We start from the raw sequence: 15,737 nt of genomic DNA on the forward strand, positions 1-15,737 counted from the left end.
AGAGTCTCAACATCTTTTATAACATCTAGTAATTTATAATAGCAGATACTATAATATGACATATTTTCACTTATTTAAATGGCAGTATCAGAACAAGAGGCATAATCCTAGAATATCACTGCAAAGACAAGTTTCTTCCTCATGGAATTTACCATTGACCAGAAGAGATATGGGTGCAGAGTGATAAAACAATACAGACAGGGGAACAAAGGCATTCAGAACAACGAATAGATATTAAGCTTTTTTTAAAAGGCAGTGAAGGAGCAAATTTAAGTATGAACTAATTTTATCCACATATTAATTATTGAATCAACATCTTCATAATGATCATCTGATTTTTGCACTTTCTTTAGTTCTGCCACCAGGTTTCAGATTACCAAGCCTTCAATTTAAGAAATTTAAGTTTCTACAGTGTGTTTCTATATGAAGCAGGGTATTTTCAAGCTGTATTTCATGTTTTCTGAACTATGCTGATAATCAGAGCGAGTGATACTTAAGAGCGAGTGTGGTGCTAGCATTTGCAGAGAATGGGGATGCCTCAGGAGCTGTTCACGCTAGCCAGCAGGATTTAACAAATATAATGTCATCTTCCTCCACAAAAGTAGAATGTACCGTATATACTCGAGTATAAGCCGATCCGAATATAAGCCGAGGCACCTAATTTTACCACAAAAACTGGGAAAAACTATTGACTCGAGTATAAGCCGAGGGTGGGAAATGAGGCAGCTACTGGTCAATGTAAAAAATAAAGATAGAGCCAAGTAAAATAACATGAATATTTATTTGAACGAAAAACAATAAAAGTGCAAAAGGGGGAAGGAGGATTCCCAGCTTTAGAAAATTTAGAACTACGCCGCCTTTGGTATGACCTGAGCATAGCTCATAAAATTATCTGCTACAATGTACTTCCTATCAATGACTACTTCAGCTTCAACCACAACAATACGAGAACACAATAGATTCAAACTTAAAGTGAACCTCTCCAATCTAGATTGCAGAAAATGTGACTTCAGTAACAGAGTTGTTAATGCCTGGAATGTGCTACCTGACTCTGGTCTCTTCCCAAAATCCCCAAAGCCTTAACCAAAGACTATCTAGTATTGACCTCACCCCATTCCTAAGAGGTCTGTAAGGCGTGCATAAGAGCACCAGCGTGCCTACCGTCCCTGTCCTAATGTTCCCTTTAGTTGTATTCCTTTTATGTATTCAATTCATGCTTATATTTATATAATTATTTAATATGTATTTGACAAAATAAAATGAATGAATGAATGAATAGAATAGAATAGAATAGAATTTTTATTGGCTAAGTGTGATTGGACACACAAGGAATGAATGAATGAATGAATGAGTGAGTGAGTTACTTCAACAACATTGTCTCACAGAAATTGACAATACAACTGCAAGCATGAAAATGAGTCCTCCTTTAGCTTCCAAGGGACCAGGGTGCCTCTGAAGGTCAGTGCTCTAAGCACTAAGAACCCAGCACAAATCTAAGCCTGTATGCACACCAATAGTGAAAATACCCTGCACAGTGTCTCTTGGCAGAGAAGGTTAATATTCATAGGCGTTGGGGTGGCTCTTTTTTTTTTGGCAGGGCAATAAGGATCTCTAATATCATTAAACCCAAGTGTGAGGAAAAAGACAGCAGCTAAAATGTTAAGGCCAGTTGTGTGACCTTCTCCAATACAGTTGGCCTGGCTGTTTGCCAAAACTTAAAACACCCTCCCATCCCCCCCTCCCTGCTAAAGCTTCTTTCTTAAAACAATTGTGGTCTTTGCCTTTCATGTCGCTCAACCTTTCACCTGCCAGGTTCCTAGCCCTTCACCCTTGACCCACTGCTGTGTTTGCTTAGCATTGTGCCAATCGACTTTAGAAGTCTGTGTGTGTGTGTGTGTGTGTGAGAGAGAGAGAGAGAGAGGGAGGGAGGGAGGGAGTGCAAAAGGGGGAAGGAGGATTCCCAGCTCTAAACAAAGGGAAATCCCGGAATGCCAGCGCGAAAGGCGGTGCTCGCGTTCCTCCTCCCTTGCTCAAAAGCCCCAATAACCTTCACCAGCAAGGCAGACCCCCACGGGAAGGAAGGGGACGGGCTGACTCACCGAGCATCTGGCTGAAGAGCAGCTGCTCCAGGTCGCCCAGCACGGTGAAGCACGGAGGGAGAAGAAAGAATGAAAGAAGGGGAGGAACGGCCCCTCCTTTCTCTCTCTCTCTCTTCCAGCGCCGCGGAAGAGAAAGGGACTAGAGCACACAGGCGCGCACACACACGCCCAGCTTCTGAAGCACGGAGGGAGAAGAAAGAATGAAAGAAGGGGAGGAACGGCCCCTCCTTTCTCTCTCTCTCTCTCTTCCAGCGCCGCCGAACAGAAGGGGACTAGGGCGCGCACACACACGCCCAGCTTCTGAAGCACGGAGGGAGAAGAAAGAATGAAAGAAGGGGAGGAACGGCCCCTCCTTTCTCTCTCTCTCTCTCTTCCAACGGGAAAACGCTCTTTCGCTTGGGGAGAGGAGGGAGGAGGGAGGAGGTTGGCTTGCTTATTCAACCCTTCGGCTAGCCATCCAGCCCTTCCCAGGAGAAGGCGAGGAGTTTTGGGCGGCGACCTTTTGCTAGAAAGCCGAGCGGCTGCCCCAACACCACCAGATGGGCCGGGGGCCGGGTGAGCTGCAGTAACTCCCGCCAGGCTATGCATTGGCGCGGGGAAGCCCTGGCGGTGCAGTCCTTCTCGGCTGAGGGAGGGAGGGTTTCCCCGACCGCGCGAACTCGCCGCCGCGAGAGCCACCCCAAAGGCCAGAAGAAAAGGTCATTCCATCGGAGTAATGGAGCGAAGGCTCCTTCCTCTCCCGCCTTACCCATGCTGTGCGAGCCCGGCTGGGCTGCAACCCTGCCGCCGCCGCTCCTTCCTCAGCCTCCCGGGGCTCGCGCTCTAGCAGCCGCCAAGCTCAGGCCGGACTCGGCAGCTCCCCATCAGCACTCGCACGGCGCGATTCGGGCAGGAGGAGTCGGGCTCGCTCCGTGGCGGTGGCGGCGGCGGCGGCGCCACCGCCACAGAGCGAGCCCGACTCCTCCTGCCCGAATCGCGCCGTGCGAGTGCTGATGGGGAGCTGCCTTACCCATGCTGTGCGAGCCCGGCTGGGCTGCAACCCCGCCGCCGCCGCTCCTTCCTCAGCCTCCCGGGGCTCGCGCTCTAGCAGCCGCCAAGCTCAGGCCGGACTCGGCAGCTCCCCATCAGCACTCGCACGGCGCGATTCGGGCAGGAGGAGTCGGGCTCGCTCCGTGGCCGTGGCGGCGGCGGCGGCGGCGGAGGCGGCGGCGGAGGCGCCACCGCCACAGAGCGAGCCCGACTCCTCCTGCCCGAATCGCGCCGTGCGAGTGCTGATGGGGAGCTGCCGAGTCCGGCCTGAGCTTGGCGGGTGCTAGAGCGCGAGCCCCGGGAGGGTGGGGAAGGGGGGGGAGCGGCGGGGGTGCGGCCCAGCCGGCTCGCACAGCATGGGTAAGGCGGAGAGGAAGGAGCCTTCGCTCCATTACTCCGATGGAATGACCTTTTCTTCTGGCCTTTGGGGTGGCTCGCGGCGGCGAAGCTCGCGGTCGGGGAAACCTCCTCCTCAGCCGAGAAGGCGGGCGGCTCCCCTGCCCAGCCCTCTCACTGCACCACCAGGGCTTCCCCGCGCCAATGCACAGTCCGCCAAGTTTGCGCCGTCCGCCCACCAGACACGGGAATGGGGGCCGGCCTGGGGGCGACAAATCCCGCGAGACCTCGGCGGGCCCGCTCCCCGTCCCTCCCATGGGAGTCCGTTCGGTACCCCCTCCTGTGCGGGGTTCCCGAAGACGTAGAGTATAAGCCGAGGGGACGTTTTTCAGCACAAAAAACGTGCTGAAAAACTCGGCTTATACTCGAGTATATACGGTAATAATGTGTTACCCAGCTTTTAATCCATATCATTTGTCTGATGCTCTGTTCAAAAGAGAGAGAGGTGGGTAAGACAATGTGTTGAGAGGCAGCTAAATGGAGGGGTAGGGTTAAGTTGGGAAAATCATGGATGTACAGTAGATATAACTAAATGCTCTTGAGACGTAACATCAGCTGCGTAATTGTGATATTGCAGTAGCCTACAAGCAGGAACTCTTCAGGGGAATGTATCAACATTACATTCAGGACTCCCTCATAAAGTCTTTATATGGTGACATAGTGTTTACTCTGAAAACAAATCACAAGGCTAAAAAAGATTACCTGTATACACACACACACGCATACACATACAACCCAAAACAAAAATAGATGATGAACAAAAATAGTTTCATGAAGAATAGATTAACCCTCTAGGGAAGGGTGGAGAGAGAAAGATGCTTGTTTACACCAGTTGTATCAGTTCTGATCTACAAATAAGCGTGGATTGGATTGCCCTGTACACCTGCAACCTAGGTAGTCTTTTTTTTGTGCATATGTTTTCTCTTTCCCTGTCTTTTTCCGATTCCCTTCTTAAAAGTATGCTGAGCAAATAGGTCGCACTAAGAAAATATGCCATATTGATGCTCATGCCCTCGTAAGGAGACAATTCGGTGGACTCCTTAAATGAGGGATGTTGTTCTGCAGTTTCACAATTGCTTGCAAGTCTAAACTGATATACTAGTAAAGGGAAAGATGCTCGGGAATCAAGCTTACTGTCTAGGGATCCCATGGGAACAAGTGTGCAGTTTTCTTAGCCACAGTAGATAAATGATGTACCCTGGCCTTCTTTTCAGATACTTCTAAAATTTCCCCACTCTTGTCTACGGCCCTGTTATTTCTTTGTCCATACAGGTAGTCCTCAACTTATGACCACAATTGAGCCCAAAATGTATGTTGCTAAGCGAGATATTTGTTACGTCAGTTGCACCCTCATTTTATGACCTTTCTTGTCATAGTTGTTAAGTGAATGACTGCAGTTGTTAAGTTAGTAACACGGTTGTTAAGTGAATCTGGTTTCCCCATGGACCTTTTTGCCAGAATGTTGCAACAGGTGATCACGTGATCCCAGGACACTGCAACCGTCATAAATATGAGTCAGTTGCCAAGCATCTGAATTTTGATCACGTGCCCATGGGGATGATTCAGTAGTCCCTTTTTTCAGCATCATTTTAACTTTGAATAGTCACTAAATGAACTACCGGAGATTGAGGACTACCTGTACTAATTAAAATCTGAAGTTGCTTAGCCTCCCAAGCCAAATAAAATTAGCCAGGTGCTGCTCCTTGTTGAGATTGTCACATAAAGTAGCCTAAAAATGATCCACCAGACAACCAAAGTGTGAAATCTTAGATTCATACTATCCACCTTGTGAGATTCAGGCTAAGGATGCTTCTTGAAGTCAATCAGAAGCACATTATCTTCTCTATCAAACTGTTTTTTAAAGACCCACATTGTAATAGCCATTGGACTTTTAAAGTTTGGGATATATATATTTTTTTAAATGGTTGTTAGCGCATTGTTATGTGAACGGAAGCAATGTCTGACCCAAATAAAATAATTATGTACAAAAAGGGACTATTTAGTTTATACAGAAACCCATCTTTCAAAGAACGTTGCTTTTAAAATGCTGAAACTGAAATCAATTGTGGGAATTGATTTATGTTATGTCATAATAATTCTGTTTCATTGGAAGCAGCCCAGAGTTGTCTGGAAGATGGGCAGTTATATAAATGTTTTTAATTAATTAATTTAAATAAATAAATATTTAGATGCAATGCTATGGGGAAGGGAAAAATTAACATGCGTATTTTGGGACGCTACTCTACTTATCCAAAAGGAAGATAATCTTGAATATAAGATGGTCCCCAAAGGAAGAGTGAACAGAAAATAGTTATCATCACATCCCAAAAAATCCTGTATAATGCCCTGCTTTTTCACATCAACAAATGATGGTTGCCAAAAGCTGAAACTAGAAGGATCTGCAAGGAGATTGGTAGTGGGAAGATGATGAAATTAATGTCTTGTTGTGGTACACGGCTCTGCCCTTTTTGTACGTGCACACCTATGAAAGGAGCAGAATTTTTATCACCTAATGCTGCTGCTTTTCGTTTTGATTAATGTATCTGATACTGCAGATGCCTCTGGCCGAAACTAATCCTGAAGATTCCCCCCCCACCCCATCTTGTCTAATATATGTTTACATGTGACTCACGTGTTTGTGTGGGTGTGTGAATAAATGGATATATAGATCTAGCAGAAGCCACACACAATAAAAAGGGCTGGGCCAGGCCAGAAACATAAATGCATATTAATTTAATTAATAACTATCAATTAAAAATATTTGCTTATAAAATGAAAAACCCTACTTTCCAAATTAACTGATCCTCATCTTCACATACCAACCACTCTCTTTCATAAACTAAAAAAAAAAAATCCCTTCCTTCTAGCAGGAATAACAAAAAAGAAGGAAAAGAATTGTCTAGACATTGTGCAAAGGGTTAAATTCTAGACAAACACAACCCCTCCCAAGCAGTAGCCCCCATTCAAAGGCATGTGGGCTTTTTAGCTGATTGTAATCAGGTTGCTTCCCCCCCCATCCCCCCCCCAAACACATATCATTCCTACTTATTCACAGATCATTTTGGGGAGAAGGCAAAATATCCTTTTATCCCTTCAATATGGCAGTATTTATGTTGTGGCAGCGGCTGAATGAAGAAGATCCTTATAGTCTTCTCAACCTGTTAATAATCCACAGGTCCAAAGTCTGGAACAGCACAACCAAGTTCTGGTCACAAGATTGAACTTTTTGAAAGAACAAGACAATTCCCTTTCTGATTTGGACATCAAACTTCTCTACGACCGGTACATGAACAAACTGAATCTCGAAATGCGATCCATTGATGCAGAAAAAGAACAGCTGGACTCAGAAATTGAGGAAGTGCTAGTGTCTATGGATTCCTTCCGACAGAAGTGAGTCTCTTCTCTCTTTTTCTTTTTTTTTGTCCTTCACAGGTTTGGCGAACCTACCTATATAACTTTTCTATTTTTCTATGCATTTTCACAATTGCATTCCTACATACTTCATAAACGAAATTGTGCCAAAAGGCCTCTGTGGTGAAGCTTTTGTTACCATGTAATGCAAAGTTCCTAGTGATCTTGAAATTAGGAAAAGGCAATCGTTATCTTCTGTGGTGCAGAGTATTCTTTTCCCTGATGGACTTTTTGTGGCCATACCCATCATATAATCCTCTTCAATTCTGTCTTATTTTTCACTGTATTCACTTATTTTTCACTGTATTCACTTATTTTACACTGAAAACACTGTAGTTCAGTGATGATGAACCTTTTCAACACTGAGGGCTCAAACTGGAACGTGCATGAGCAAGTGGGGGAGCACCAGAAACCTGAAGACCAGCTGGCTGGTGCACATGCGCACCATCCAGCTGGTCTTTGGGTTTCCGGCGCATACAAAGACCAGCTGGCCGGCGCATGCATGCGTACTATCCAGCTAGTCTTTGAATTTCCGGCGCTCCAGCATGTGCAAAGACCATCTGGCCGGCACGCATGCACCTGCCAGAAACCAGAAGACCAGCTGGTGACAGCGCGCGTGCCCACAGAGGGGGCTCTGCTTGCCACCTCTGGCATGTGTGCCATAGGTTCGCCATCACAGCTGTAGTTGGTTGCTCAGCCAAAGGGGTTAGAAGAAGCCCTGCTTCTAATTCAGCATTGTGAGTGCTATGAGTATCGGAGTGAGCGTTCCCCTAATGCCAAAATGGACTTTCTTGATTTCTCATTCATTCGGCATGTGAATAGATTCTAAGGAAAGATTAGATTACACATGGCCACATCCTTGATATTATGGGGCCCGTATGAAAGGTTATTCCTTTTTAAGACGAAGACCAACCCCATAATTGTAGAGTGTAGTTGATGAATAATGTTTTTTTAACCTCAAAGTGGTTTGATGGATAAGTGGATATTGTAAACTGGTTGAAAAGTCGATGCATGAAGTTCAATCAAAGAGAAAAGAAATGTGAGAAGCAAAGAGATAAACATGTAATTATGCATAAATATAATATGCCCTTCTCCAGTGTCTCAGTTCTCAACCTTTCTTTTCTTTCTGTGTCCTACATTCTTCTAATGAAAACCTCCTACTTGAGTTCAGGATTAAAACATGGTTTCCCCTCTCCCCAGCCCCCAATCCTTCTTTTCTTCCTCTCTACTTGAGAGAATGTTTTGCTTTTTCTATTACCACACCTAAAAATGTTTTAAGAAGTACAACTTTACTGAATGAGCTCCCTTATTTTTTCTTCTGTATTCCTGTATATGCAAGCAACGCCTATCTTCAACTTTCTATGTTTAATGTTTTTATTACACATAGCATTTATGCCTGTTTTATAAATAATAATAATAGCCTCTTTAAAAAAATACATGAATGCAGTTTCAGCCATCTGAATTATAAGCCTAATTCACCAAGAAGTGTTCGCAAGGTGAACTTCGATGAGTGGATTGCCAGAAAGACTAGTGGATAAAATTGATGATAGAAAGCAGAACCAAAATAAAGCTAATTTGATGATCAAGTTCATTTATTCACTTCTAATTTAACAAATGCTGCGTGCAATTTTATTATAAAGCTGAAACTAGAACCAGTTAATTCTTAGCACATTTTACATTCATATTTACCTTTTTTTTAAACAGTAAAAATATAACCAATTTACAGTGGTGGGATTCAGCCAGTTCACACCACTTCGGGAGAACCGGTTGTTAACTTTCTGAGCAGTTTGGCAAACTAGTTGTTGGAAAAAATCATTAGGGCAGAGAACCGGTTGTTATATTACTTGAATCCCACCACTGCCAATTTACCACGATCCATATTCTTCACATAAGGTGTTCCCCTGGATTAAAAATTAAGATAGGGCCTTAACTATCTTATTGATATCTATGGGTTTTAGGGGAGAATTAACATCATTTTATATTCCAGAATGTACATTCCTTTTTTTTTTTTTTTTGGCTTGGCTACATTTGACTTGAGTTACATGAAGCTGCTTAAGAATAGTGTGTTTTTTTCTAGCATTATCTTAAATCAGATTACCATTTTATTTTGTTCAATAAAATATGTATTTATTTATTTATTTATTTATTTATTTATTTCATCAAGCATGTATTTTATGATCGATACAAGTGTAAACATAATTATAAATACATGTAAGGATACGAATAAAAGAAAACATTAGAACAGGGACGGTAGGCACGCTGGTGCGCTTATGCACACCCCTTACAGACCTCTTAGGAATGGGGTGTGGTCTACAATAGACAGTCTACCCTTCACACTGTCATTTTTATCAAAAGAAACTGTGGGGGGAAAATATGGGAAGATTACCAATGGAAGCATCTGAAGATTAAGCAAGAGGCTGCACAATAAAAACCTTGAAAAGGGACACACAATTGTCCAGCAATATGATAGCTCAGCACCCACCTTTTTCCAAACTAGTTTTTGTGGCTGATTTGGCCAAGGAATGGATGAAGCCACTGTTTTTCTTGCCCCAAGTCTCAGAACTACCTTGAAAGCAGTCTGGCACTGGAGACTTGAAAAGGTTTATTTGTCCAGCTCATCCTTTTCTTCTCTTTTATGTTTCTTCAAGTCTTATCCCATGATCTCTTAAAACGGCATTGCACACTTCAATATCGGATGCAACTAGTTGGCCATATTAAAGGGCTGCTCTCCAATGTGTCAACCAGTGGAAAAATATGAGGGTATAAACCAGTGGTGAAATCCAATTTTTTTTTACTACCGGTTCTGTGGGTGTGGCTTGGTGGGCGTGGTTTGGTGGGCATGACAGGGGAAGGATCCTGCAAAATCCCCATTCCCTCCCCATTCCTGGGGGAAGGATATTGCAAAATCTCCATTCCCACCCCACTCTGGGGCCAGCCAAAAGTGGTATTTGCCAGTTCTCCAAACTATTCAAAATTTCCACTACCGGTTCTCCAGAATCTGTCAGAACCTGCTGGATTTCACCCCTGGTATAAACTGCCTTGGCCTTACTGATGGTTCCTATGCAGCCTCGGTCACGAAGCTGGGGAGTAGAGCTGTCCTCCCTGCTTAATATGGGACAAGTAAAGGAAAGTGATAGCTATGCACCAATATTTCCTCTCCCAAAAAGTGTCACCTACCAAAGGGACAAACAAGCAGCAGCTGTTCTTTATGTGAGATGAGATGAGATGGAGATGGGCAAGAGTAGGTAGATATTTATAGTGGTTGGTTTAGCAATCTGTCAAGTTGGCCATCAAGCAAGTCACAGGCACGAAAATGCTCATAATATGGACTAGTGCTTCTCTGTGTCCAAAAGTAGTCATTGCTGGGGAAGGAAGGTTGAAACAGGAGACTGCCACTGCAAGGGAGGAAGCAAACTCTGCAAAGGAAAGTGAATGGGGCAGGGAATGGCCCTGGAGGGCATCCTTGGAAAGGAGCCCGGGGGATAGGCAAAATGACAACTTTCTATGTTTAATGTTTTTATTACACATAGCATTTATGCCTGTTTTATAAATAATAATAATAGCCTCTTTAAAAAAATACATGAATGCAGTTTCAGCCATCTGAATTATAAGCCTAATTCACCAAGAAGTGTTCGCAAGGTGAACTTGGATGAGTGGATTGCCAGAAAAATTAGTGGATAAAATTGATGATGGAAAGCAGAACCAAAATAAAGCTAATTTGATGATCAAGTTCAAGTTCTCTTCTAATTTAACAAATGCTGCATGCAATTTTATTATAAAGCTGAAACTAGAACCAGTTAATTCTTAGCACATTTTACATTCATATTTACTTTTTTTTTAGCAGTAAAAATATAACCAATTTACAGTGGTGGGATTCAGCCAGTTCACACCACTTCGGGAGAACCGGTTGTTAACTTTCTGAGCAGTTTGGCAAACTAGTTGTTGGAAAAAATCATTAGGGCAGAGAACCGGTTGTTAAATTACTTGAATCCCACCACTGCCAATTTACCACGAACCATATTCTTCACATAAAGTGTTCCCCTGGATTAAAAATTAATATAGGACCTTGTACAGACACAACTATGATGTCTAGATTGATATCTATGGGTTTTAGGGGAGAATTAACATCATTTTATATTCCAGAATGTACATTCCTTTTTTTTTTTGGCTTGGCTAGATTTGACTTGAGTTACACGAAGCTGCTTAAGAATAGTGTGTTTTTTTCTAGCATTATCTTAGATCAGATTACCATCTTATTTTGTTCAATAAAATAAGTATTTATTTGTTTATTTATTTATTTATTTCATCAAGCATGTATTTTATGATCAATACAAGTGTAAACATAATTATAAATACACGTAAAGGATACGAATAAAAGAAAACATTAGAACAGGGACGGTAGGCACGCTGGTGCGCTTATGCACACCCCTTACAGACCGCTTAGGAATGGGATGTGGTCTACAATAGACAGTCTACCCTTCACACTGTCATTTTTATCAAGAGAAACTGTGGGGGAAAAATATGGGAAGATTACCAATGGAAGCATCTGAAGATTAAGCAAGAGGCTGCACAACGAAAAACCTTGAAAAGGGACACACAATTGTCCAGCAATATGATAGCTCAGCACCCACCTTTTTCCAAACTAGTTTTTGTGGCTGATTTGGCCAAGGAATGGATGAAGCCACTGTTTTTCTTGCCCCAAGTCTCAGAACTACCTTGAAAGCAGTCTGGCACTGGAGACTTGAAAAGGTTTATTTGTCCAGCTCATCCTCTTCTTCTATTTTATGTTTCTTCAAGTCTTATCCCATGATCTCTTAAAATGGCATTGCACACTTCAATATCGGATGCAACTAGTTGGCCATATTAAAGGGCTGCTCTCCAATGTGTCAACCAGTGGAAAAATATGATGGTATAAACCAGTGGTGAAATCCAATTTTTTTTACTATCGGTTCTGTGGGTGTGGCTTGGTGGGCGTGGCTTGGTGGGCATGACAGGGGAAGGATCCTGCAAAATCCCCATTCCCTCCCCATTCCTGGGGGAAGGATATTGCAAAATCTCCATTCCCACCCCACTCTGGGGCCAGCCAAAAGTGGTATTTGCCAGTTCTCCAAACTATTCAAAATTTCCACTACCGGTTCTCCAGAATCTGTCAGAACCTGCTGGATTTCACCCCTGGTATAAACTGCCTTGGCCTTACTGATGGTTCCTATGCAGCCTCGGTCACGAGGCTGGGGAGTAGAGCTGTCCTCCCTGCTTAATATGGGACAAGTAAAGGAAAGTGATAGCTATGCACCAATATTTCCTCTCCCAAAAAGTGTCACCTACCAGAGGGGCAAACAAGCAGCAGCTGTTCTTTATGTGAGATGAGATGGAGATGGGCAAGAGTAGGTAGATATTTATAGTGGTTGGTTTAGCAATCTGTCAAGTTGGCCATCAAGCAAGTCACAGGCACGAAAATGCTCATAATATGGACTAGTGCTTCTCTGTGTCCAAAAGTAGTCATTGCTGGGGAAGGAAGGATGAAACAGGAGACTGCCACTGCAAGGGAGGAAGCAAACTCTGCAAAGGAAAGTGAATGGGGCAGGGAATGGCCCTGGAGGGCATCCTTGGAAAGGAGCCCGGGAGATAGGCAAAATGACAACTTCCTTCCAAATTATAAAAATGGTAAAATATAGGCCATACACAATCCTTTGTCAGCAAAAGCCGTGGAAAAGCTGTAGTGCGCTCACTACTGCCAGAGCTGGCAAGAATCCTTCCCTCTTCTTTCCCCGTTTAAATCAGCCTTCTGTGCAGAAAAGCGCTAAAGCCACACATGCGAAAAGCCTGTGCAAAACCTGACATGCGCATCATAAAGCATGTCCTTGGTGTAATTTTATATGTTTCTGCTTGCAAACCTTTTGTTTCCGAGTTCCCATTTTTAAGGCAAAGGAAAGGGGGGAAGGGGAAGGCAGGGGAGAGAAGATTTTACAATATTTTGTGCAAATTATTTCTCTGAAAAGAAAAATACCTGAAACCTACATATATCTTTACTTTCTGACAAAAGTGCCATCTGGAAAATTCCCATAATTTCGACACCATGTTCCTTTACTACGAGGAACCTGCCTAAGAGCAACGTGCCAAGTTACCATTGAGATTTCTGGAAAGATACCTTCTAATGTTTTTAGCCACCAGACAAGTAATTGCTTTCCTATTACAACTCTTGTTGACTTTTCCAAAGGGGATGGGGAGCAACTGCAGGCAAAAAGCAAGCAGGGAAAAACACGTTTATTTGTGAAACTTCTTTGTTTCACTATGTCACTGTTGTTGTTTTTAAAAATCCAATAAGATAGTTAGATGTTTCCTTGCTAATGCTAGACAATTTGCAGCTGGTTCTTGATCTGCAGCTTTGCTTTGATTCGAACGACAGAATTTTCCAATAGGGATAAGAAGTACCAAGTTAGGACTAACCATTCTTCTATATATAAGGACTTTTTCAATCTTTTCTTTCTTCACTCCCTGTGTTAGGGTATATATATATTTGTTTTCTGAGGTTTTCACGGGTGTTTGTATATAGGTCTTTGGTTGTTCGGGTTTTCTCTCTCTGGGTGGGCTGGGTCAGTAGAAAGTACCGGTATCAGTTCATTTGCAAAGAAGAGGGAAAGAGGAATCTGGCCAGGCTATATTGATGAGGCAGGCTGTAATTAAACCTAACAGCCTGGCTACAAATCAAACATTCCAGCCAAAGGGCAGAAAAACCAGAAGAACCAACCTTTCTGCCATTATCCTTCTAATGGGGCTTATGAAATAGGTAGCTCCCAGGGTGGGGAGAAGGTTCTGTCACCACCTGTTTTGTCTTTGGAAGAGCGGCCTGTTCCCGAAGCCTCTGGGCGTTTCTGTTCCTGATCCCTTTTCATTTATAGCTGCTGCAAACATGTCATCTTTGCTGCTGGCTCAGGGTCTCCAAGGTTCGGCTTGGGAATCCAACTTCTGAGGCTGGGACTTGGCACACTGAGTACCTGCCTTTCTGCACATGCAGGCCTCAAGAGTCCTGAGAAGTCTTTAGAAGGACCAACAATGTTGTTTGCAATAATTGACAGCATGAAGTTTCTGAATGGGCTACACCTGGTACAAATAATGGGAGGGGACCCTCATTTTGACTAAACAACTAGCTAGTATTTTGTGGTTTTTTATGCACATACCTAGGAGTCCTGGTAGCAAAGTGGTTAGAATGCAGTATTTCAGGCTAACACTGCCCAAAGCCTGGAGTTCTATCCTGATGGGGCTCAAGGTTGACTCAGCCTTCCATCCTTCTGAGGTTGGTAAAATGGGGAGCCAGATTGTTGGGGGGCAATACGCTGACTCTGTAAAGCATTTAGAAAGGGCTGTAAAGCACTGTGAAGTGGTATATAAGTCTAAATCAGTGGTGAAATCCAAAATTTTTTACTACTGGTTCTGTGGGTGTGACTTGGTGGGCGTGGCTTGGTAGGCGTGCAGGGGAAGGATACTGCAAAATCTCTATTCCCAGCCCACTCCAGGGGGAAGGATACTTCAAAATCTCCATTCCCAACCCACTCTGGGGCCAGCCAGAGCTGGCATTTGCCAGTTCTCCACACTACTCAAAATTTCTGCTACCGGTTCTCCAAACTACTCAAAATATCCACTACCGGTTCTCCAGAACCTGTCAGAGCCTGCTGGATTTCACCCCTGGTCTAAATGCTATTGCTAGTATTTTACTCTCATGCATTTCAATTTCTAGTTCAATTTCTTATTCTAGAACTGAAACCTGGTAAGGCTGTGGCTCCAGCCTTGATTAGACATTACCCTTCATTGTAAATAAGTAATAGTGCAGAGCTGTGTAGATGCAGATGCTGGGCAGCACAGCTGTCCACTCTAAAAATCGGTGCACACATTTTTTTTTAAAAATGCCACATTTTAAAAGAACATAATGTTATAAAAATAATCTGTCTCACATAGTAAAGCTGGGTTTTCCAGCTAATAGGGAATGGAAGAAAAATTGTCTTAAGTATCCATAAAAAGTGAATGAATAGAGCGTGACAACAACTATATATTAAATGTATATTCTGCCCAGTTCCTAGTAACTCTAGGTGGTTGTGGATTATAACCAGTGTGTAAGCATTAGAAGAAGGTTCCCGGTAGATAAACACATGCTTTGAAAGTAGAGCTTCCAGATTCAATCCCAGGCAACTCCAGGTAAAACTGGAAGAGATGTTTTATATGAAATAATAGGCATGGAAGTTGAGCCTATCATAGGCAACTGATACAGAATAACAGAATAACAGAGTTGGAAGGGACCTTGGAGGTCTACTAGTCCAACCCCCTCCTCAAGCAGGAAACCCTATAACATTTCAGACAATTGGTTGTCCAATCTCTTCTTAAAAGCCTCCAATGATGGAGCACCCATAAATTCTGGAGGCAAGTCATTCCACTAATTGTTATCACTGTCAGGAAATTTCTCCTTAGTTCTAGGTTTTCTTGTCTTCAGATGCTTTGGAGAATAGGTTAACTCCCACTTCTTTTTGGCAGCCCCTTAGATTTTGGAACACTGCTTTCATGTCACTCCTAATTCTTTTAATTAAACTAGACATACTCAGTTCCTGCAACTGTTCATATATTTTAGCCTCCAGACCCCTAATCATCTTGTTGCTCTTCTCTGCACTCTTTCCAGAGTCTCACCATCTTTTTTTATATTTTGGTGATCAAAACTGGGTGTAATATTCCAAATGTGGTTTTACCAAGGCATTATAAAGTGGTATTAACACTTCACATGAAAGTAAGAATGATTATAGGTAATGGCCTGTTTGC

The 15,737-nt window shown here is 43.2% G+C and overlaps 1 protein-coding gene across 1 annotated transcript in view; it reads left to right on the forward strand.

The window, feature by feature from the left end:
- Positions 1-15,737, forward strand: part of LOC131189781 (neurofilament medium polypeptide-like) — a 58,565-nt gene that overhangs the window by 16,370 nt on the left and 26,458 nt on the right. The window contains exon 2 of the mRNA XM_058166202.1: positions 6,700-6,914. Coding sequence (XP_058022185.1) covers positions 6,700-6,914 — 215 coding nt within the window. The remainder of the gene's footprint in view (positions 1-6,699; positions 6,915-15,737) is intronic.

The sequence above is a fragment of the Ahaetulla prasina genome, chromosome 2 (assembly GCF_028640845.1).
Source record: "Ahaetulla prasina isolate Xishuangbanna chromosome 2, ASM2864084v1, whole genome shotgun sequence".
Classification (NCBI taxonomy): Eukaryota; Metazoa; Chordata; class Lepidosauria; order Squamata; family Colubridae; genus Ahaetulla; species Ahaetulla prasina.